Source organism: Carya illinoinensis, chromosome 10, assembly GCF_018687715.1.
Source record: "Carya illinoinensis cultivar Pawnee chromosome 10, C.illinoinensisPawnee_v1, whole genome shotgun sequence".
Classification (NCBI taxonomy): Eukaryota; Viridiplantae; Streptophyta; class Magnoliopsida; order Fagales; family Juglandaceae; genus Carya; species Carya illinoinensis.
The window spans coordinates 5,963,386-5,987,757 of record NC_056761.1 but is presented as its reverse complement, the minus strand read 5'-3'; the positions used below and the strand labels follow the sequence as shown (position 1 = coordinate 5,987,757).

Sequence of the window (24,372 nt, the reverse complement as noted above, 5' to 3'; positions counted from 1 at the left end):
CAATTCGACCCGACCCGACCCGCAACTTGCGGATCGAGTCGAACCCGTTCTCGTTACTCTGCTTTCGATTCTCCCCTCCCCCTTCATCTCCCCTCCCTCCTCTTCCACTTCCTCTTCTCCTACTCTGCCATTTGCTTTCGATTCTCCCCTCCCCCTTCCTCTTCCACTTCCTCTTCTCCTGCTCCGCCATTTCCAAGATCAACCCTGTGGTCTGAAATCTATTGATTGCCTCCACTACGAACCAGGGCTTTGAAGCGTGCAATGCGATTCGTTCAAAGAACTCGGTTTCGGTGTCATCGACTCTGGTTTTTCCCGTCTATACTCCTCCTATCGTCATCAGGTACTGGATTTCGAGTCCGACCTCAACCCTGCCAAGCGTATGGGACCTCAAGCCAAGAAACCTCTCGATGATACGACGCCGCTCAACCCTGATACAGTTCGACGACTCCTTCAACAACAACAACTCTGTGGCCGCCGCAACTGCCATGATGCTCCAGTAGGAGCTCTTGATCATGTCCAGGGGTCGAGAGATGTTAGCCTTGTTAGGGATTGAAGACGGGACAGAAATGGAGGCAATTCTTTTTCTTCGTGATCTCGGGCCACGGTTTGATCGGTTTCGACATGCATTAATCCGGTAAAGGGTTTGAGCCGCTGAACTTGACTAAAGTCGGGCCTTTCGGATTGATCGGGCTAGGCCCTTTTATGCACAGCCCTACAGATTAGTATGTGATTTTGCTTGTACGTAACAAAACTCTTTTAAAAAAGAAAAACAAATAATTTATACAATTCTATAAAAAAAATATTCATGTTTACTGTCAGTGCGTAGTACTTTTGTCCTTAAAATAAATAAATAAATAAATAATAATTTTTAATTTAAAAAAAGGAAACAATGTCACGAATCTTAGGGCTACGAATGAATAGCATCTCGTAAACTGTTTGAGCTCGACTCATGTATATTCGATTTGAATTCAGTTTATTTAATAAAAGTGATATTTGTAAAGATTAATATTGGTCCAAATATTAAATGAATAAAATTCGTATAAATTCGGTTCGATCTGGTTTAAACTCATGAATAAAATTTGTATAAGCCCGACTTGAGTCTTTTGAGCTCATTTTGAAACTCTCAATATTTTTTATATATGTATCTATTATATATTACATGTTAGTTATATTTTATATACTTAATTATATATTATTAATTTATTTATAGTTTTCCTTATTAAATATATATATGTTATGTTCTCAAAATGAGTAAAGGATAATTTGTATAATAATATATCATACAACTACAAATATTGATTTATTATATTATCTATATGTATTAAATAGTTTAGTTTATTACATTTATCTTATGTATTATTCTTTCAATTTATTACTATAAATTATTTTTATAAAAAGTTATACTATAAGAATTTTGAATCAAAATTATTTGGTTGAACAGTTAAATGGTTTGAGTTTTATTTGTAAAATTTTAATATTTTTTTTATTAATCAAAAGATAAGATTCAGAAATTTTAAAATAAAAAATCGAGTTTGAGATCAAGCTACCCGAGCTCAAGTTGTTTGTTTACTTTTAGTCGTCGAGTTGAATTTGAACAATATTAATGATTAATGAACCGAGTTCGAACTAGGATATTCGAGTATTATTTTAGTTCGAGCGAGCAAATATATTAATCAAGTTCGTGTATCCTTATTCGAACTCGACTCGATTTAGTTCATTTGTAGAGGTAATTGAGTATTTAGGACCCTTTGGATTTTGAGATAGTTTCTCATCATATCTTAATATTTAAATATTATTTAAATACACATATTTCAATTTTTTTATATAATCATTACCTAATCTTTATAATTTTTTTTAAATTTTTAAACAAAACACAAAAAATAACTCAACTTTTATAAATCTCAAAATAAGAATTATATTAAAAAATTATATTATAAAAATATTTTAAATTGATAATAATTTTTATTCAACATTTTTTTCATTTTCCAAAATCATTTAAAATATTTTATTATTATTAACAAATTATTTTAATATTATTCATAAATTTCTCATCCATCTCAATGTCTAAATAAAATAGGCTTAAATTATTTTTTTCACACAGCATTCAATAATTTACCCATATTTCATGTTAGTACTATTTTCCTAGAACCCCATGAAATGTGTGTTTATTATGGAAAAATATAGTTGCAACCACAATTGTGTACTAATCTGTACACCAATGTGATGTGATTGGTCAAAAAGTAGATTTTATTGAAAACAGTGTTAATTTAAATTTTAAATATGAATAAATCAGTATTAGTACACAGATTAGTACGCGACTGTGCTTGTATGTAACAAAACTCGTTCATTATAACTTGACACTTGGCAGGGGTAGTTGAGAATTAACCAACAAAGGTTTGGTTCCCAAACCACGAACTAACGAAACTTCGAAGTTGCATCTCCAAGCCCGACTGGGGGCATTTTGGTCATGAAACTTCCAACTATATATACAGGACTCTACTGCATCAAATATTTGAAGAGTACCCATATCCAGTTTGAGTTTCATTCAGCAGCAGTAGCTATCTTTTTCTCAGCTCCTATTACAGCTTTCAGAAAAATATGGAAGCCTCCTTTAAACATAAACTTCCTTTAACTCTTGCTCTTCTTTCCTTTCTCCATTTTTCAGGCATCATTTCCATTAATGCTCAAGGTCTCTCAAAGCATGGGACTTTGAACAAGAATATTTCAGCCTTGTTAGTGTTTGGCGACTCTACTGTGGATTCCGGAAACAATAACTTTGTAAGCACCATTTTCAAAAGCAATTTTCCGCCATATGGGAGAGAGTTTCCGAACCAAATTCCCACTGGAAGGTTCACTGATGGTCGGCTCTTCACTGACTTCATTGGTAAGTTTGAATAGGCCAGCCAGCTTCCAAGGATATATACATATATATATATATATCTTAATTAGAAGGATATTTATTAACCTTTTTCCTTTCTTCACTGTAATTTCTTCTTGGTGCTTTATTTATTTATTTTTTTACATTTTTGTTTGCCTTAGTCGGATAAAAAGTGTTTGTTGGGAATGGACCAAACAAACAAAGGCTAAGTTGAAGCAAATAATAACAGAAGCAACAAAAGAAATGATGATCACACAAAGAACACCAAAATTTAAGTGTTTCAGCTCAATGTGAGCCTACGTCCATTGTCGGGGTCAGTTTCAACAAATTTCACTATGAACAAAGATGGAGTACAAGAGTATTGATCACAAAAAAAAATCCTTAATCCTAACGCTCCAATACACTCAATGGACTCTTAGGATTGTATACAAAAGGATTCTCAAAACTCTCTCTAACTTGGCTGCTGAGGGCTCTTCAAAATGAAGAGAAAATGATGTATTTATAGCACAAGGCGCTAATCAGAACATTCGCTCGAGCGGACGTCGAGCGAAGTGTCGAGCGCACGTTAGGGTTGCATTCTCGCTCGAGCGGACAGTCTAGTGGAGGTCGAGCGAAACTCTCTGGAAGATTTCGCTCGAGCGGACAGTCGAGCGGAAGTCGAGCGGAACTCTCTGGATGAGTTCGCTCGAGCGGACTGTCGAGCAGAGGTCGAGCGGAACTCTCTGGATGAGTTCGCTCGAGCGGACGGTCGAGCGGAGGTCGAGCGGAACCTTAGCTTGAGCCACGGTCGAGCCACAGTCAAGCCACAGTCAAGCAACAGTCAAGCCAAGCCTCAAACAATATATTTTCAGCAGGAAATCAAGCCAAAACTCAACAAATCTTCACCTTGGCTTGAATTCCGTCAAGCCTAAACAAAAAACCATTAACCAAGAAATCGATTCCCACCAACAAATCACCAAAGGGGAATCACAAAACCCCGAACACAACGTCTATCCTTGAAGAACTCAATTTCCACCCAAAAGTCTTCAACACCATAGACAACTTGACCAAATCACAACCTTGGTCCTAATGAAGAATCAACCTCTTCACACAAAAGACAACGCACCACTGAACAGACTGCTTACTTGAACAACGGCTTCTGAATACACACGGAGGCTAACAACAAATATTCTCTGCCAAAGTAAGAACACCTTAAAGTCTGCATGAGCATATCCCAAAGGTGACTAAACTGTCTCCTCTATCTACCAGATGAAACTGTAGACTTGCTCTCACTGTACGCCAATGCCAAAATCAAAATCATACTTAATTTCAATAGCATCATCTAGAGTACCACCTGCACTCTGTTGTGAAGCTCTCCCAGCAACTCCACCTTCTTGCTATAACCATGCTCTCCTTTCCTGTGGAAACAACAACTGAAAAACAAATTGTAAAGAAGAGAAGGTTCACCCAATAGCAAGTTGTGTTGACCGCTTCACCCAAGTCTGTAGACAAGCCTGGCAAATCCAAAAGCATACTACGGGCTCTCACACTAGAGTCCGTCTCATTTCATTCAGCTACTCCATTTCTGTGGAGTGGACCCAACTGTATGGTATGAACAACGCTCTACCTTCTTGTCTGTAGATCACTAGCCTTCACAAATGCTTGAACACATCAAACACATCACAAAACAAAGATAAACAAATCCAGACTCTTCTTCAAATGGTCATCAACAAATATGAGTACAAACAGGGCACCACATCACACTAGATGTACCCCCAAAAAATCATAAAGACATAAACTCCAGTAAACCTGATTCAGCACTGCTTTACAAGAATACAATGCAAACAAACAAATCAAGTTTTTCTGTCTTCTGATTACACAAAGCAAAAAATTGCCTACTCATAAATGACCATATTCATTCATCCATATGGCACAATCACATGCGCCATAAATGAGTAATACCTGAATCTGGAACATCTGAAGGTGCTCCACCAATCACTGTACTGCCCTGAAGAAAATAAAGACCATCTGTCTTCTTCCCTGTCATTACCACCGAAAAGCCCTTGTAGACCCGAATGACTCCACCTCCAACTGAATACTGGTAACCAAAGGAGTCAAGAATGCCCAAAGATATAAGATTTTTCTTCAAAGATGGAATATGCCGAACGTTAGACAAGGTTCTAACGATTCCATCATACATCTTAATCTCAACTGAACCAATCCCAACAATATCACAAGCCATATCATTTCCAACCAAAACGGAGTTACCGTTGATTGATTCATAGGTAGTGAACCAATCTATCCTGGAACACATATGGAATGTACAAGCTGAATCCATGACCCACTTGTTACCAAAGTGACCATTAGAGCCGCTGACTGCTAGGACAATATCAGAGTTGTTAGATTGTTCAACGCTAACAACATTGGAGGAACCTTTACTTTCCTCCTTCAATCTGGGACACTCATTCCTGTAATGACCAAATCTATGACAGTAGTGACATTTAACATTTTTCTTGTTAAATTTAGAGCTACTACTAGAACTACTCCCACCATAATCCGAACCTCTTCCATTAGATCTACCACCAGAGGAATATTTCACAAACAAACCATTGGCTTGATTATTCGTGCCTTGTACACACAATTTTGTTCTCAACTCCTTAGAATTCAAAGCAGATTTTACATCTACCAAGGAGATGGTATCTCTACCATACAACATTGAGCTCACAAAACTTTCAAATGATACCGGCAACGAACACAACAAAATTAATGCTTGATCCTCATCATCAAGCTTAATATCAATATTCCTTAGATCTATAATAATTTTATTAAATTCATTTAGATGATCGGAAATAGGAGTACCTTCCCTCATCTTGAGAGTGTATAGTCGCTGCTTCAAATACAAACGGTTGGTTAGCGACTTTTTCATATACAAGCTCTCAAGCTTGGACCAAGACCAGAAGCGGTCTCCTCATCAGCAACCTCCCTCAAAACTCCATCTGATAGTGATAACAAAATGGCACTATGTGCCTTCTCATCTTCTTCTCTTGACGGTGCAAGAGAATCCTCGGATACCTTCCCCTCCAAAGCTTTCGACAAGCCTTGTTGTTGTAACAAAGCCTTCATCTTGATGCGCCACAAGTTAAAGCTGTTTTGACCGTCGAATTTCTCCACTTCAAACTTTGCCATAGCCATTCCTCAAGATTTCAAAGAGCTTAACGCTCTGCTACCAGTTTGTTGGGAATGGACCGAACAAACAAAGGCTAAGTTGAAGCAAATAATAACGGAAGCAACAAAAGAAATGATGATCACACAAAGAACACCAAGATTTAAATGGTTCAGCTCAATGTGAGCCTACGTCCACTATCGGGGTCGGTTTCAACAAATTTCACTATGAACAAAGATGGAGTACAAGAGTATTGATCACAAAAAAAAATCCTTAATCCTAAAACTCCAATACACTCAATGGACTCTTAGGATTGTATACAAAAGGATTCTCAAAACTCTCTCTAACTTGGCTGCTGAGGGCTCTTCAAAATGAAGAGAAAATGATGTATTTATAGCACAAGGCGCTAATCAGAATATTCGCTCGAGCGGACGTCGAGCGAAGTGTCGAGCGCACGTTAGGGTTGCATTCTCGCTCGAGCGGACAGTCGAGCGAAGGTTGAGCGAAACTCTCTGGAAGATTTCGTTCGAGCGGACAGTCGAGCGGAAGTCGAGCGGAACTCTCTGGATGAGTTCGCTCGAGCGGAGGTCGAGCAGAACTCTCTGGATGAGTTCGCTCAAGCGGACGGTCGAGCGGAGGTCGAGCGGAACCTTAGCTTGAGCCACGGTCGAGTCACGGTCGAGCCACAGTCAAGCCAAGCCCCAAACAATACATTTTCAGCAGGAAATCAAGCCAAAACTCAACAGTGTTGTTTATGAACGTGAAATGAATTGACGTCACTGATTTACTATGGGTTAATGTATCGATCTGGTACAGCTTCCTATGTTGGTATAAAGGAGGATGTGCCACCATACCTGGACCCAACTCTTAGCATGAGGGAGCTGATGACAGGAGTCAGTTTTGCCTCAGCCGGCACTGGATATGATCCACTTACACCAATGCTAACTGTAATTGCGCAACTCTCTCTCTCTCTCTCTCTCTCTCTCTCTCTCTCTCTCTCTCTCCATAGAAAACGATAGAAAATATTATGTAGATCGTACACACATCAGAGCACAAAATATATGTGAATTTGATAACACTTTTATGACCTGCATGGAATGCCATGCGGCCATCACTGTCTTCTGGTTTTTTCAGTATGATCGATATTGATGCATGGCATATATGACCTATCTTTTACAAGATAAGCAATTTAACGTTGGCATGTGTAAGAGAGTTATTTGTCAAAAGGAAAAACATTTTTCTATAACTTGTATATATATATGTATATATATATATATATATAATTCTCTCAGCTTCCATGATTCCATAGATTGATCGTGAGAGTGATTCACATAGTTTCTAGTTAATTTTAGTCAAATTCAATTTCTAGTCATCATAATTATAAAAGAAATAATGTTAGATAAAATTTTAAGAGGTACAAGTTTCCCACAACATTCTTTTTAAAATAGTGGGACCTTCCATTAAAAAGTATGATTTTTATGAGTTTTGGATTTATCTATTTTTAAAAAAAAAAGTGTATTAGACTTTGTATATTTTAGAACTGTACAAATCAATTCCGATTATAAAATAATAGGTGTTTTAACTTTTTCTGCAACTTTAAATTTTGTTCTTTTGTAATAATATTGTGTATATATATATAATACATGTATGCTAATTAATTATGTGGAAATTGAATAACTAATTCATTTGAGTGGGTATACTTTGTGTTTCAGAACGTAATTCCAATATCAAAGCAACTGGAATATTTCAGGGACTACAATAAAAGGCTGGAGTCTGCTACAGGAAAGCAAAGAACCAAAAATCTTATCAATAATGCATTGTTCGTCGTTAGTGCCGGTTCAAACGACTTCGTAGTCAACTATTTTGCTCTACCAACCAGAAGAAAGAGCTATACCGTCTCGAGTTACCAGCAATTCTTGCTTCAACACTGTAAAGAGTTGATACAGGTACTTCATGGGTTATATATATATATTTATAATTAAGCATTAATTAATTATATGCTCTAAAACAAATAATTAAACACATTTTTGTGAATTTTTTTTTTTATTTTTTATTTTTTTTTTATTTGTAGGGTTTGTGGGACGAAGGGGCGCGAAAGATATTGGTGGCTGGGCTACCTACATTGGGCTGTTTGCCGGCAGTCATCACTCTTTTTTCCAACAGTAGTACTGTTATTCATGATCATCTCCAACGACGTTGTCTAGAACAGTATTCCTCAGTGGCAAGAGATTACAATCGATTACTTCAAAATGATTTGAATTTCATGCAACTAAGTATAGCAAGTCAAGGCGCTAGGATCTTTTACCTTGACATATATGAACCTTTGATACACATGATTGAAGAGCATGAAAGTTTTGGTAAGTCATATATATATATATATATATAGTTCCAGTCAATTTAATGTGAGAAATGCTATTCTTTATTTAAAATTTCGAGTGGTTTTGAAGATCACGAGTAGTACTTATAATTGTAATCATTTACGCTTTTAATTTGTGTTTTGTAGGTTTTGATGAGACTAATGTGGGATGCTGTGGGACAGGATATCTGGAAGCATCATTTTTATGTAATCCCAAGTCTTACGTATGCAGTGATGCTTCTAAGTATGTATTTTGGGACTCATTACATCCTACTGAAAAGGCATACTACAACGTCTTCAATGGTACCATTCGTCCGATAATCGATCTCATCATCAACAATTAAGGATTGATCTACCGTTGCGATGGATTCGATCATGTTCGATCTGGGCCATGAAATTTATGACATATATTTCACAATTTAAATGATATAATAATGAGATCTGTAATATTATTTAACCAATATTTCACAATTCCTACCGTTTGAAGACTCATCTTTTTCATTCATCAATTTGGCCAAGTTCGAGTACCAAGGGCACAATGTTGAGACTATTTACGTAATTATAATGCAACCAACGTGATTCATGTAGGTCTAGATCTTATAAATGAAAAATTTATAAATTCACGTAATTTTAATGTGAAATATTAGATTTATTTTATAATAAAAATTTTACAATTTTGAAGTATTATATTAAATCATATTATTTTATAAATTTTGTTTTGTAAAATTTTTGTATTGGCCAAATATTTCTCCTGATGACCAAAATCAGTGAGTACTGAGTCGGTGACAGGAATAGAATGGGTATCTCCTGTTTTTGTGGGCTGAAAAACTATCTCATTGGCGCCTAGCTGGATGGGCTGTTTTCCTTTGCCTCAGCGCTCACCCTCGACAATCTTTTTTATGGACTCGAAAAGGCCCAAAACCCATAGAAGTTAAAAGAGCCGAAATGAATGCTCGCCAGCTTCTCCAATCTGCACGTATGGTCGTACACCGAGCTAGCTTTTAGAGCATTTTTATCCGGTTCTCTAAAATATTATATTTCCTATAATTTGAGGTTTATTTAGAGATTTTAATCAAAATGCATCTTACATCTGGATTTCTATTTTAGAAAAAAGGTTTAGGAAATAAACAGTAAGTTCCCATATTTGGTAACTCACTATTCATTCACCAAATCATTTTTATCAATATTTTATTCTAATATATAAAATAAATAATTTTTCAATTATCTACACTTTCTCTCATACTCATATTTATTATAGTTTTAAATAATAATTTTAAAAATAATTTAATTAATTACGAAAATATAAAAAAATTAATTTTAAAAATATTATCATATTCACAAAAAAATAATTTAAATTTTTGTTTAAAATATTCACTAGAGTAATAGTTCAAAAAATAAGAAAAAATATTGAGTAGTTAAATTTGTAAATAGAAGTGAAAGAAAAAAGTAATAAAAAAAGAATAAAAAAATATTATTTAATAGAATAGAGATAGGGATGGGAAATGAGATGTAGGAGGTTTTTGAAAGATGAATAAAATTTAGAGATAATTTTGAGAAAAAATAATTTTGAGTTAAATTATAGAGATGGAGATGGAGAATGGAACGAGGATGCTCTTATGCGAAAAGAACGTCAAAAAAATAAAGACAAAACACAAAAAGGATCAAATTATTTGTATGGTTCATAATCTAAAACACCTCTATTTCATCATTTTCTAAAAATATATTAGAAATATTTTTGTAATATGATCCCTTTTTTATATTTTGATTTTATTTTTTAATTTTTAGTTGGCTTATATATTTTTATTTCATCAATTTTTTTTTATAATGATGTCATGATTTTTTATAAAATATATTTAAAAGTATTTAAAAATTCATGTAAATTTTTAAAAATAAAAATATTTAAAATTATACTAACAAGAGCCCCAACGAGAGCGGGAGCTCTTAGCTGTAGAGTAACACCACTCCTATATAAAAAGAAATGATATTTGCAGTCGTGGTTGTGTAAGCGGCGTGCAATCGCTTTGAAAAAAATATATTAATATGGGATCCACATGAAAAAAAATTAACTTTTTAATCGTGGACCCCATTTTTTTCAAAGTAATTACACGATATTTATAATTTCATAACTATATATAGCATTGCTCCTCCTATAAAAATACTTCTATTCACTAGAATAGTGTGGTCTCGTCCCTTTGAATTTTTCAACCGATAACATAATGCTAATAAATGTAAAAGTCATGTCAACTAATTAACTTTTGAAATTGGGAAATGCTAGTTGGTTGCTTCTTCTTTTTCTTTTTTCATAAATTTAGAGAAGGGATTTTAAATTCCAAATTTTTATTTAAGAGGTTATGAATTATGTCAATCAGGTCAAATGTCTTTAACGTTAATTTATTGCTTCTAAATGTACCTCTTAGTATTTATTTTTAAATATTTAAAAAAAATTTCACTAACAAATTTACGTGTGTATATTTTCTAAAACATTAAAAAAAACACTAAAAATACTTTTGGGGTAGATTTGGAAAGCAACCAACACCCCAATTATTTGAAATTACGTGTAGATCGATGTAGCTAGCTAGCATTCTTCATTTAGAGATCAGGTTCAATTAATATTTCTTTTAATGGAGCTAGACAAAGTCTCATGGGAACGACATCTTCATTAATAGCCGACCTATGGGTAGGTTATAAATTATTGAAGACTAGTTTAAACTATTCTTCTACAATACCAAGTTTTTCAAAAACCTTAATTTTATGGATTTTTTTAAGGATCGTGGTATATATTAATTCATTAGAAACAATATATATATGTCTGAACTTATAAAATTTTCGAACAGCATTTTCCTCGGAGATTAAAAGGTTGTGCATTCCATTTAAAATATAAAAAGAGATGTAAATTTGACATAAATTGAGACAATATGTTTTGATATCTTAGATTAATGTTTTAGAGATCATGAGAAGATTTTCATCTCCACATGCACTTAACTCTAACCCACAGATAAGCTAAATGTTTTGACAAATTATTATTAAATAATTTTGAAATAACGAGTATAAGATTGATCTCCTTGTCCTATCATAACATGTATGTCGTTAAAATCATAAGTCTTCATAATCGAAAACGACGCTGAAGAGAAAGTACAGTTGGCATGCATGTGATCAAGGGGGTCCGCGTGATTAATGTACCCGTACTGGATCAGATGTGCCTGTTTGAAAATTAAGTTTGTGGCCGATACATATATAATTATATATTTGAATTGAATGACACTATAAAAAAAATTGGATTTTTATGTTTAATTTATTACAATCAAAAAATTATTTATAATTAATTTTAATTAAAAATAATCATTTCGTTAAAATTAACTGGTCGTAAATAAATAATTTTCTTATAATATGAAAAGCCTAATCAATTTATTATAATCTTGATCTATGGGCGCATGCTATCTTTTTTCCACATATAGCACCAATTTATATATAATGTGAATAAAAGTAAATAAAAAAAATAATTAGAAAAAGACATATTACAAAGAATATCAAGTGATCAATCTAAATGGTTTAAAGGGAGGATGAAAAATAAGCTAGACTAAAGTACTATTATTAAAATTATTTGATGTTAGGGTACTTTGGAACGAAGTTCTGAAATTGAAATGAGGATAGAATTAATTAGTTGATTAATATTATATATATATTGTTGGGATAATTATTTTAAACTTGCTATGAAACACGTATATATATGTACAAGCTGGCCGGGTATATATATCTCATGTATAAAAAATGATAACAAAGTTTTATTTGTTCTGATGCGTTTTGAGAGTACTGTACATCTTGATGAAGTATATGATCGATGGTTCCAACAAAGCGTAAATGTATCGATATTTAGGAGGGTAATCTATTCGGTTTGGTCTGATTTTGTACAATTTGATTTTATATTTTCAAAAACTAATTCGGCATTGAATACCATTCTAAACTGGTACTTTTAGTTTTATAGGTTTCGGTCTAATTTTACAGTTTTAGTATAATTATATTATTATAAGTTATAGTGATTTAATGTAGAATTAGTATTACTATATAAAAGTGATTTAATATAGTACTAGTATTAATATTAAATTACTAAGTACTAGTATAGTATTAATATTAATGGAGTACCAGTATTAATATTCTATATAAAAATGATTTAATATTAATGAGTTATAATAATTTAATATAGTATTAGTATAAATAGTATACTAATTAATTAAAGCGAAATGTAATTATTATACTAATATATATTAGTGTTACTAGTGTATTATGTATTTATCAAAAGGATTCAAAGAAACATATTGCAAATTTATTAGGTTTAAAAATGCAATTAATATATATATTATATTAATAACATAGGATCAAACAAATGTTTATGTTTAATATTATAATTATTTCATATATTATAATATGATATATAATATTTTATCTAATATTAAAAATTAAATATATATTATATAAACACAAACCGGTTCGGTTTGGTTCGGTCCGATCCAGAAATCCTAGAATTAGAACCATATCGATCCTATTCGGTTTGTAGAATCATGAAACCGATCCCGAATCGAATCGAACAGGTCCAAAACTGAACCAACTGGTCTAGTCCAATCTGGAATGATTTTCCAGTTTAAACTTTCACTCGTATCAATATCTTACAAATGTTTTGTTTACACTTCTATTTTATAAAAATTTTATATGCAGTTATTTTTATAAATTTATTGTGCATTATATTAATGTGATTGGCTGTATAATTTTTTTTAATATAAATAATTATTTTAACTAATTATATTAATAAAATATATAAATAATACGTAAAAATAACTATATATAATATAAATCTCTATATTATACAAACTTATTCAAGAGTACGTAACGAATTCGTAAAAATAATTATATATAAAATTTTTGTTATATATATATATACAATCTAACTCCTACACGACTGTAATTAATATTTTAATATGCTGAAAAGTTGATAGGTGTGGGCAAGTTTGTTTTTAATGATGGCTCGATCTTTATCATGATTGTGACGGCGTACAAGATCAGTTTGATTATTGATGGACCAGTTGCTATGCGCGCAGCTGGAATTCTCATAATTCCCAAAGTGAGTACGTGGTACCTACCTAACCTAGCTACCTCAATGAGCTTACATAGCAGCGGCATTTTATTTTTATTCACTTAATTCTCCTCGTCGTACTAATTACTTTTTTTTTTAATTACAATTGTTTAACTTAAAATTTAAGTTTAACGTGATCAATCGGTGCGGAATATTACTACAAGTACTATAAAGAAATTTTACGAGAATAAATTCATATATTTGTGTATATTAATCTTATAATATGTTAAATTTATTTTATAATAAAAATAATTTTATAATAAAACGTATCACATTAAATTATATTAGTCAATAAATTTATTTTTATAACATTATTTTGTAACTAAAATATTTCTCCGTACTCAAATACTAAATAACTGCTTATATATGCTTCCGACTGTATTCAAAACAGATCTATAAAAGGAGATATAAAAAAATTGTAAACATTACAAAAAAGTTATTTAATAACCATCAGTTATTTTCAATAAAATAATTATTTTTAATTAAAATGAATCGTAAATAATCTTTTAATTATAAAAGATTAATTAAAAATATCTATTTTTTTAAGTAAAAATACGAGATAATAGGTTTAAGCCACCTAAATAATAAAGATAGCATTTAGTTTACACACATTTCTTTTTTTCTTATTAGCAATTTACACATGAGAAATGCTAGTAACCATTTTCAAAAAGAAAAACAAATAATTTATACAATTCTATAAAAAAAGATTCCTGTTTACTGTCAGTGCGTTGTACTTTTGTCCTTACAAAAATAAAAATAAAAATAAAAAAAGGAAAAAAAGAAAAAAAAGCAGGAAACAATGACCCGAATCTTAGGGCTGCGAATGAAAATCACCTCGTAAACTGTTTGAGCTCCACTTGTGTATATTCGATTTGATTTCAATTTATTTAAGAAAATAGATATTTTTAAAGATTAATATAGGTCTGATAAATAAAATTTATATAAATTCGACTTAATTCGATTTATACTTGTTAATAAAATTTGTATAAGCTTCACTTGACTCATTTGAACTCATTTGAAGCTCACAATATTTTCTATATACTTGACTCGTTTGTCTCACATATTACATATTAGTTATATTTTATATACTTAATTATATATTATTAATTTATTTATAATTTACCTTATTAAATATTGATATATTATGTGAGAGACGCTTTCGAACAGCCGTGTTGCTGTTGGGCAAAAAACAGCCCACCAACGAGCTGGTTCCACGTAAGATAAACTGGTCCAAAGAGTGTAGAATGGAAAGTAGCTGATTAATCCACTAATAACACAATTCACCATTTCGCACCCTTCCCCTTTGAATCTAGAGAAAAACCCATTGTATTGAAAATCCTCATTCCCTTTCAAATTTGATTTTTCCTCCGAATGGTTTGATTTTTGAACAAAGATTATAGGACAAAGCTTTCTCCCTGTAGCTGCCACCAATGGTATGATTTTTTAACTTTATTTATCTCTTTTGCTTGGCAAATATTTCCTCTTGTTACTTGTCGAGATTTTCCTGTATCTTATCAAAGATGAAAAAATGGGTTAGCTGTTTGGGTCCGTGTTTATGATTTCCAGCCCCACATTTTGGAAATCTCAATTATCTTTGAAGTCGCATTCAGCAATTCCATTGAAGTTGCTACCGATATCCCCATGGGATTGTAAACCTAGTAGAAATTTAATTACTCACCAAGAAGCAGACAACCAACATTGACCTCAAAGTTGAATGGTGAGCAATGCATTGGCAATTCGTCGCACGTCTTGCAATTTCGTAAATTCCTCTCTTTAATTCCATTTCTGAACATAGTGCTTGCTGCACATCTTTTCTCCTCACAAGGATGCATGATGCTTTTCTCAGCGCTCTTCTTATTTGAGTATTCTATAGCCTGTGCCTTAACTAACATTGAGATAGAATTTATAGTGATCAAATTGCAGCATCCTTGGGTAGCAAGTTTTTGGGTCACGGATGAGTGGGGGGAATTTGTCATCTGTGATTTGGTGTAGGCAAGTGTATATACAGGCTACCAACAAGTTGAGGTGGCGAATTGGGATTGGAGGGCTGTTTATGGCTTGAGACCAGACCGACTGGTCACCAGGTTTACCCATATTATGTTCTCAAAATGTGTAAAGGGTATTTTGTATAATAATATATCATATAACTACAACTATTGATTTATTTTATTATCTATATGTATTAAATAGTTTAGTTTATTACATTTATCTTATGTATTATTCTTTTAATTTATAACTATAATTTATTTTTATAAAAAAAGGTTATACCATAAGAATTTTGAATCAAAATTATTTAGTTGAATAGCTAATGGTTTGAGTTTTATTTGTAAAATTTTAATTGTTTTTTACTAATCAAAAGATAAGATTCAGAAATTTCAAAATAAAAAATCGAGTTTGAGATCAAGCTACTCGAGCTCAAATTGTTTGTTTATTTTTAGTCGTCGTGTTGAATTTGAACAACATTAATAGTTAATGAATTGAGTTCAAACTAGGATATTCGACTATTATTAAAGTTCAAACGAGCAAACATGTTAATCGAGTTCGTGTATCCTTATTCGAACTCAACTCGATTTAGTTCATTTGGAGAGGTAATTGAGTATTTAGGGCCATTTGGATGTTGAGATAGTTTCTCATCAAGTGGTCTTGGTATTTAAATATCATTTAAATAAACATATTTCAATTTTTTCATATAATCATTATCTATTATTTATAACTTTTTTCAAATTTTCAAAAAATTACACAAAAAATAACTCAACTTCTATAAATCTCAAAATAAGAATTATATTAAAAATTATATTATAATAATATTTTAAATTTAGAATATTTTTTAGTCAACTTTTTTTTTTTCATCTTCCAAAATCTTTTAAAACATTTTAACTTAAAATATTTTATCATCGTTAACAAACTATTTCAATATTATTCATTAATTTTTCATCCTATTTCAACATCTAAATTAAGAGTAGAACTCGATTATTTTTTTCAGTCAGCATTCAATAATTTACCCATATTTCATGTTAGTAATATTTTCCTTGAACCCCATGAAACGTGTGATCATTATAACTTGGCGCTAGGCAGGGACAGTTGAGAATCTAAGGCTAACCAGCAAAGGTTTGGCTCCCAAACCACAGCAACCGTGGAACTAATGAAACTTCGAAGTTACATCTCCAAGCCCGACTGGGGGCATTTTGGTCATGAAACTTCCAACTACATATACAGGACTCTACTGCTTCAAATATTTGAAGAGTACCGATATTCAGTTTCAGGTTCATTCAGTAGCAGCAGCAGCAGCTATCTTGTTCTAAGCTCCAATTACAGCTTTCAGAAAAATATGGCAGGCTCCTTTAAGCATAAACTTCCTTTAACTCTTGTTCTTCTTTCCTTTCTCCATTTTTCAGGCATCATTTCCATTAATGCTCAAGGTCTCTCAAAGCATGGGACTTTGAGCAAGAATATTTCAGCCTTGTTAGTGTTTGGCGACTCTACTGTGGATTCCGGAAACAATAACTTTGTAAGGACCACTTTCAAAAGCAATTTTCCGCCATATGGGAGAGAGTTTCCGAACCAAATTCCCACTGGAAGGTTCACTGATGGCCGGCTCTGCACTGACTTCATTGGTAAGTTTGAATAGGCGCCGGCCAGCCAGCTTCCAAGGATACATATATATATATATATATCTTAATTTGAAGGATATTTATTAACTTTTTTCCTTTCTTCACTGTAATTTCTTCTTGGTGCTTTATTTATTTATTTTTTTACATTTTTATTTGCCTTAGTCGGATAAAAAGTGTTGTTTATGAACGTGAAATGAATTGATGTGACTGATTTACTGTGGGTTAATGTATCGATCTGGTACAGCTTCCTATGTTGGTATAAAGAGGGATGTGCCTCCATACCTGGACCCAACTCTTAGCATGAGGGAGCTGATGACAGGAGTCAGTTTTGCCTCAGCCGGCACTGGATATGATCCACTTACACCAAAGCTAAGTGTAATTGCGAAACTCTCTCTCTCTCTCTCTCTCTCTCTCTCTCTCCATAGACAACGATAGAAAATATTATGTAGATCGTACACACATCGGAGCACAAAATATAATGTGAATTTGATAACACTTTTATGGCCTGCATGGAATGCCATGCCATGCGGCCATCACTGTCTTCTGGTTTTTTTCAGCACTGATCGATATTGATGCATGGCATATATGACATATCTTTTACAAGATAAGCAATTTAAAGTTGGCATGTGTAAGTGAGCTATTTGTCAAGAGGAAAAACATTTTTCTATAACTTGTATATATATATATAATTCTCTCAACTTCCATGATCTCATAAATTGATCGTGAGAATGATTTACATAGTTTCTAGTTAATTTTAGTCAAATTTAATTTTTAGTCATCATAATTATAAAAAAAGTAATGTTAGATAAAATCTTAGGAGGTACAAGTTTCATGTAACATTCTTTTTAAAATAGTGGCTGTGGGACCCTCCATTAAAAAATATGATTTTCATATGAGTTTTAGATTTATCTATTAAAAAAAAAAGTGCATTAGACTTTGTATATTTTAAAACTGTACAAATCAATTCCGATTATAGAATAATTGGTGTTTTAACTTTTTCTGCAACTTTAAATTGAATAACTAATTCATTTGAGTGGGCATACTTTGTGTTTCAGAATGTAATTCCAATATCAAAGCAACTGGAATATTTCAGGGACTACAAGAGAAGGCTGCAGTCCGCTACAGGAAAGCAAAGAACCAAAATTCTTATCAATAATGCATTGTTCGTCGTTAGTGCCGGTACAAACGACTTCGTAGTCAACTATTTTGCTCTACCAACCAGAAGAAAGAGCTATACCGTCTCGAGTTACCAGCAATTCTTGCTTCAACACTGTAAAGAGTTGATACGGGTACTTCATGGGTTTTTATATATATATATATATATATTTATAATTAAGCATTATTTAATTATATGCTCTAAAACAAATAATTAAACACATTTTTGTGGATTTTTTTATTTGTAGGGTTTGTGGGACGAAGGGGCGCGAAAGATATTGGTGGCTGGGCTACCTGCAATGGGCTGTTTGCCGATAGTCATCACTCTTTTTTCCAACAGTAGTACCGTTATTCATGATCAGCTCCAACGACGTTGTCTAGAACAGTATTCCTCAGTGGCAAGAGATTACAATCGATTACTTCAAAATGATTTGAATTTCATGCAACTAAGTTTAGCAAGTCAAGGTTCTAGGATCTTTTACCTTGACATATATGAAGCTTTGATCCACATGATTGAAGATCATGAAAGATTTGGTAAGTCATATATATATATATATATAGTTCCAGTCAATTTAATGTGAGAAATGCTGTTCTTTATTTAAAATTTTGAGTGGTTGTGAAGATCTAGCGAAGAGCCTACCTAGCATCGTAACTTAAATATATACATAAAGATTTTTTCTAGGAATTTTGGAAAAATCACGAGTAGTTCGTACTCACGGTAATCATTTACGCTTTTAATTTGTGTTTTGTAGGTTTTGATGAGACTAATGTGGGATGCTGCGGGACAGGATATCTGGAAGCATCATTTTTATGTAATCCCAAGTCTTACGTATGCAGTGATGCTTCTAAGTATATATTTTGGGACTCAATACATGCTACTGAAAAGGCATACTACAACGTCTTCAATGGTACTTTTCGTCCGATAATCGATCTCATCATCAACAATTAAGGATTCTACCGTTGCGATGGATTAATCGATCATGAGATCTGTAATATTATTTAACTAATATTTCACAATAACTGCCATTTGAAGACTCATCTTTTTCATTCATCAATTTGGCCAAGTTCGAGTGCCAAGGGCACAATGTTAAGACTAGTTACGTAATAGTAATGCAACCAACGTGATTTATATAGGTCAAGATCTTACTACTAAAAAATTTATAAATTGACGTAATTTTAATATGAAATATAAAATTTATTTTATAATAAAAATTTTACAATTTTGATGTATTATATTAAATCATATAATTTTATAAATTTTTTTTTATAAAATTTTTATGTTGGCCAAATATTTGTCATGATGACCAAAATCAGTGAGTACTGAGTCGGAGACAGGAATAGAATGGGTATCTCCTGCTTTTGTGGGCTGAAAAACTATAACATTATCGCCTAGCGGGATGGGCTGTTTTCCTTTGCTTCAGCGCTCACCTTCGACAATCTTTGTTCTGGACTCGAAAAGGTCCAAAACCCATACAAGTTGAAGGAGCTGAAATCAATGCTCGCCAACTTCTCCAATCTGCACGTACAGTCGAATACTAAGCTAGCTTTTACGCGAAGGGAACGTCGAAAAAAAAAAAAAAGGGAGAGAGAGACAAAATACAACACAAAAAGGATCAAAGTCAGACCCTCCCGCCGTTATTCCACCAAAGACATTCCGTATTACGCTCACACGAAAATGTCAAATGCCCCCGCAGTTTAATTTCTTCTCACTTATACATTGAATTCATATCACAATGACCACATATTCATATATATATATATATATATGTCATGTATATTGTATGATCCCTTTCTTTGATGTTAAGCACATTAAGATTTAAAACTATCTCTAGACTTTTATTTTGAAAAAACGTATTTTCAAGTCTAATTCTTGAAAGCTTGTCATGTCAGTTAATATAAAAAATACATGTATTTGATTTTTGTTTTTAATATCTGTAATGAGTTCTATAATCAAGTAATGTGTCTATAACCTGATTTATAAATAATAGAACTCTTTTATTCACCTTTTAATCCGCCTTGCTTGGAAATGTTTATTTTCAAAAGCTGAGAAACATGTAAAATAAAAAATTGAGCACTTAACCCGAGGAATGGGAACATTATCTTTGAGTACGTGGTTTCAGATAGGAGAGGATTAAGGGATTTTCAGTCCGAAAAGGGTGGATTGAAAATTGCATGGGTTTCTCCATTGAAACAAGGATTTTAAAGGACAAAAGGCCATTGCTAGGAAATGTATTTCCAAAGAAACAATTGTTTACTGCCTAGCTAGCGTCTTCTTTCCACTCTTTTTTTTCAGAATCACACGAGCATTATCAAGAACTGGCTAATGTGGGTTGCACGGATACTTAAAATTATCTATTCTTATAATCCCTTGAAAAACCTGAAGCCATACAATCTGACCTGCAATTAATATTTATAATAGGTTGTGGAAATTGTATACAGTTAAGACCCTTTTTTTTTCTTCCCTCTAAGCTGTATACAGGTGGACCTGCAATTTAGGGAAGGGCAATGAGAATTGAGGATTGATACAAACATGCCAAAATCTATGGGTGACAAGGCAAGGGCAAATATAAAAATGGAAATAAAACTCTAGCCAGCTTTATATTCTTCTGCTTCTCTGTTGCTTATGTAAATGATCATGAATTGTAGGAAGGTTTTCCACTCAATAATACAAAGTGCGTAGAATCTACATAGTAGATTAAGCCCATTCAATGATTACAACAACCACACATGTCAACATATAATATTCAACCTGACTATTTTCTTAGCTTTCAAATCCTATTATCCTCCTTGATTTTCGCTATCAGTGGATGAAACCTCAAGTTTCCAACTTGGTTCCGGTTGATGAAATATGAGCTGTTCAGATCACGCGTAGTGCTCTAACACTTTATATTTCTCTGTCCTGAAACTCCCCTCCCGCCTCTTGATCTCCACTTCTATGTGGGTTTTGGAGACAAAGCTTGTAGTTGGAAATATGGCTAAGAATGGTGAAGACCCTCCAGCATCCGCAGGAATTCTAGAGAACGTGTGGGCGAGCTTTATTGGTGGGGATGGAGCATGTGGGGGATCAAGATTATATACAGCAGAAATGTCCAGATCCTGGGAAGAACTACCTTGTTTTGGTGGGAAAGAAGTCTCGATGGAAACTAATCTACCGAGTCTAGGAAGATGGATATCAATGGGAGCCGAGGCCTGGGAAGAGCTCCTCCACGGTGTTATCCCTGCAAGCGATATGGAACTGTCCTGTAACGAGAATTTACAGAGCAATGGTGACCAGAGTTCGTGCTTACAGAAGACTAATGCCAGAGCAGAAAAAGTGGTTGCACGCCACTATCGGGGAGTAAGGAGGCGGCCCTGGGGGAAGTATGCTGCGGAGATTAGAGACTCTTCAAGAAAAGGAGCTCGACTTTGGCTTGGAACTTTTGACACTGCAGAAGAAGCAGCTTTGGCCTATGACAAGGCGGCTTTGAGAATTCGAGGGCGCAAGGCATTTCTTAACTTCCCACTTGAGACGGTTGCTAACCCTTCAGGACTTGATAACTCTGGAAATGATGTGAACTGTCCTTCCTTAAAGAATCAAGGAGAGAACCCAGATTGCACCTTTCTTGGGTGCAATACGGAGAAAGTCTGCAACCCTCGAAAGAGGGCATTGAGAGAGTGGGAAGAAGATATTGACATGACGATTGAACAACCCTCGTTGAAGAAAACAACGGGCATGGAAAAGATACCTGGGAATGAATTTGGTGTTCTTGAGTTTCAGGACCTAGGGAGTGATTACTTGGACAGTTTGCTGTCTTCTTTTTGACAAAATGCTGGATGAGATATGCACAGACAATTCTAGGAGAAAGGAAAGATTAATCTGAGTTACTAATATGTTTGTAGAACACTCGTATATGCATCTAGATGACATTGTTTGCAGGATGGAATTTACAAATAGGGAATTAGGTTGTCTGGATTATCTGTACTTGGGGATCCATCTACTAAATTCTTGTTGTTCATAGACTAGCATGGTGGAGCAGAACAGAACGAGGGGTTTAATACATGTAAATGCATTACCTGACCCAACTTTTAAATTAGTATGTTTTTCAATTTGGTCTAAACATAATTTTCTGCAGCAGAGTTATCTGTGGAAGAACATACTAAGGTGATTTTATTATTTTGATTTGCTTAAATTTTTGGGATAAATGTTAATTTAACATGGTATATATAATAACAGAGGAGATGAATTTCGAACCTGATTCCATTCTACCTTCCATTTAAAATCTTAAGAATCCCGTATGTCATGCTTCCATTCGGATGCACAATTGCTACGCAGCTCAAAATATCTGGTTTTCATGTTGTATGGTGGGTTCAGAGCCAACAAATGAGTCTTGGTTGGTTATTCTATCTGAAGAAGAAGAAGGCGATGCCGAAATGCGACAAATGACATTAGTTGCGTTTTCCTTCAGCGAAACATCGGAAAGATTCATTATTTTTAGAAGTGAGTTTCTTGAGTGGATTGAGGATTCAATAGAAGAACTTTGCCTGGTCTTGGTGATCTCTATAATAGCAAGACTTCCTAGTCCTATTTGACCAGCAATCTGCAATATTTGTAGATACTATAACTCCATCACATAGTTTGCTGAGTTTGGTTTGATTTCCTATTGAAAATGTATTTTTTGGAACTTGGCTTGACTATTGCTTGACCCTGGTTCGACTGTGGCTCAACCTTAGCTCAAGCAAGCTGAGCTCGACACTCCACTCGATCGCAGTGGAAACAGAGAGTTTTACTCGACGCCTGCTTGAGGCTTTGCGGAGTGGTATGCATCTAGAGAGTTTTGCTCGACACCCGCTCTAGTTTCTACTCGAGCGGTATGCACCTAGATAATTTTGCTCGACATCCGCTCAAGTAGTAGTGCAACCCTAACGTGTGCTCAACACTCTGTTTGAGCGAATGATCGTAAAACATAGTTCACGGTGCTATAGTATAAGTATGAATGTTTTAACATTCATTTTGTCACTTAGACCTTTGAGGCTGTCGTATTTGAGAGAGAAAAACAGAGAGCATCCTCTTGTGACATTCCTAAGTGTGTTTGAACACTTTGGAAGATGATTTTGTAATCAATACTTTGTACTCCATCTTTTGTTGATAGTGAAATCATTGAAACCAACCTCATCAATGGGCGTAGGTTTACGTTGAGTTGAACCACTTAAGTTTTGATGTTTTTTGTGTGCTTGTTATTTATTTTGTTACTTCCGCTATTATTTATTTCAACTTAACCTTTTTTTATTTAAGTCCATTCCCAACATCGTTTATCATCAAATGAAGGGCAGTTATATTAACTATTTTTTTTTATTAAGCAACACTATCGCATTAATTAACTATTCGTAAAATTATTTTACGAATATCGTTATCCTAATGATATTTTAGCTCCAAAAATGAAAAATAAGCAGCCCAAATCACCGCATGACCATATGCTGGAATGATAATCTTTAAGCAGTGCCGTGTTTATAAATTATGTGAACCCAATACCAAGAAGAATTTTGACCATAAGAAAAAGGACATGAACGGACCCGCTTTCACTTTCATAATCACTCGGGATATTGCGCTAATTATCTATAATGCCGGGAAGAAAATAAACACGCACACGTATATTACCAACTCTTCAAATATAGACAAAAAAAAAATCTTCAAAGGATCTTGTGCCTCTATCTAAAAAGTGACTTTAATTAGTAAAAACATTATAAAGCAGAAAGAAAAATAAATGATGAATAAGCACTCCTAATAATAGAAGCTTTATAATATAATTTTTTTTTTTTAAATATAAAAAAAATTTCTCAAAAATACTCTAAATATCTTTATTTTACATTTTGTTACATGAAACTATTAATTATTATAAATATTTTAAATTAATTTCTCTCTTTTTGTTAATTTTTTATTAGAAGAAAAATATTAAAAAGTATAACAGTTAAATAATATGAAGAAAATATAAATAAACTGTTATATAGTATATTATAAAAATTAATATATAAAATAAAAAAATATATTTTAATAATATATTTTAAAAAATAAGATAAAAAATATATTGAAAGTGCTCTTAGCCGCCTTCTATAGGGATTCGGGACTTC

General features: G+C 33.2%; 3 protein-coding genes across 3 annotated transcripts; all 3 read left to right on the top strand.

Annotated features, from left to right (window-relative positions):
- Positions 1-2,538: 2,538 nt before the first annotated feature.
- Positions 2,539-8,720, top strand: LOC122279887 (GDSL esterase/lipase At5g45960-like). Its single transcript, XM_043090778.1, has 5 exons — positions 2,539-2,884; positions 6,837-6,967; positions 7,733-7,966; positions 8,092-8,377; positions 8,524-8,720. The coding sequence occupies exons 1-5, from the start codon at positions 2,599-2,601 to the stop codon at positions 8,718-8,720; spliced, it is 1,134 nt and encodes a 377-aa protein (XP_042946712.1). The 5' UTR covers positions 2,539-2,598.
- Positions 8,721-16,611: 7,891 nt separating this feature from the next.
- LOC122278815 (GDSL esterase/lipase At5g45960-like) lies at positions 16,612-19,318 on the top strand. Its single transcript, XM_043089018.1, has 5 exons — positions 16,612-17,115; positions 17,357-17,487; positions 18,168-18,401; positions 18,516-18,801; positions 19,020-19,318. Exons 1-5 carry the CDS (start codon positions 16,644-16,646, stop codon positions 19,214-19,216), a joined length of 1,320 nt encoding a protein of 439 aa, XP_042944952.1. The 5' UTR covers positions 16,612-16,643; the 3' UTR covers positions 19,217-19,318.
- Positions 19,319-20,889: 1,571 nt separating this feature from the next.
- LOC122279759 (ethylene-response factor C3) lies at positions 20,890-22,185 on the top strand. Its single transcript, XM_043090565.1, has one exon. The coding sequence runs from the start codon at positions 21,203-21,205 to the stop codon at positions 22,067-22,069; it is 867 nt and encodes a 288-aa protein (XP_042946499.1). The 5' UTR covers positions 20,890-21,202; the 3' UTR covers positions 22,070-22,185.
- The last annotated feature ends 2,187 nt before the right edge of the window (positions 22,186-24,372 follow it).